Source organism: Penaeus monodon, chromosome 23 (genome assembly GCF_015228065.2).
Source record: "Penaeus monodon isolate SGIC_2016 chromosome 23, NSTDA_Pmon_1, whole genome shotgun sequence".
In the NCBI taxonomy this organism is placed as follows: Eukaryota; Metazoa; Arthropoda; class Malacostraca; order Decapoda; family Penaeidae; genus Penaeus; species Penaeus monodon.
This window is the reverse complement of record NC_051408.1, coordinates 2264957-2265240: the sequence shown is the minus strand read 5'-3', so window position 1 is coordinate 2265240 and position 284 is coordinate 2264957. Positions and strand designations below refer to the sequence as shown.

At 51.4% G+C, this 284-nt stretch overlaps 1 protein-coding gene across 1 annotated transcript in view; it reads right to left on the bottom strand.

Annotated features, from left to right (window-relative positions):
* Window positions 1–284, bottom strand: part of LOC119587713 (leucine--tRNA ligase, cytoplasmic-like) — a 7935-nt gene that overhangs the window by 5456 nt on the left and 2195 nt on the right. The window contains exon 2 of the mRNA XM_037936396.1: window positions 53–244. Within this exon, the coding sequence (XP_037792324.1) occupies window positions 53–244 (192 nt within the window). The remainder of the gene's footprint in view (window positions 1–52; window positions 245–284) is intronic.

The following is a 284-nucleotide window of genomic DNA, read 5'->3' as shown; positions in this document are numbered from 1 at the left end:
GCACCTCATGCAATCAATCCAAGTACAAAGACAGTAGACGCCATACACCTAACTCACACTTCGAGAGGGAGAAAGTGTGGCCCAAATGCAGTCGGCCGTTCATATACGGGTAAGGGAAAGTCACCAGGTACTTCTCGTCTGGGGTTCCTGCCGGAGCATCTTCCTCGAAGATCTTTTCCTTGTCCCATAGTGCCTGTGCCGATGCCTCGATGCTCAGCAGGTCCTCCAGCTTTCTCCGAGACATCTGGAATGGTGATGAGACAGTGCATGAGATTTCCTTCATC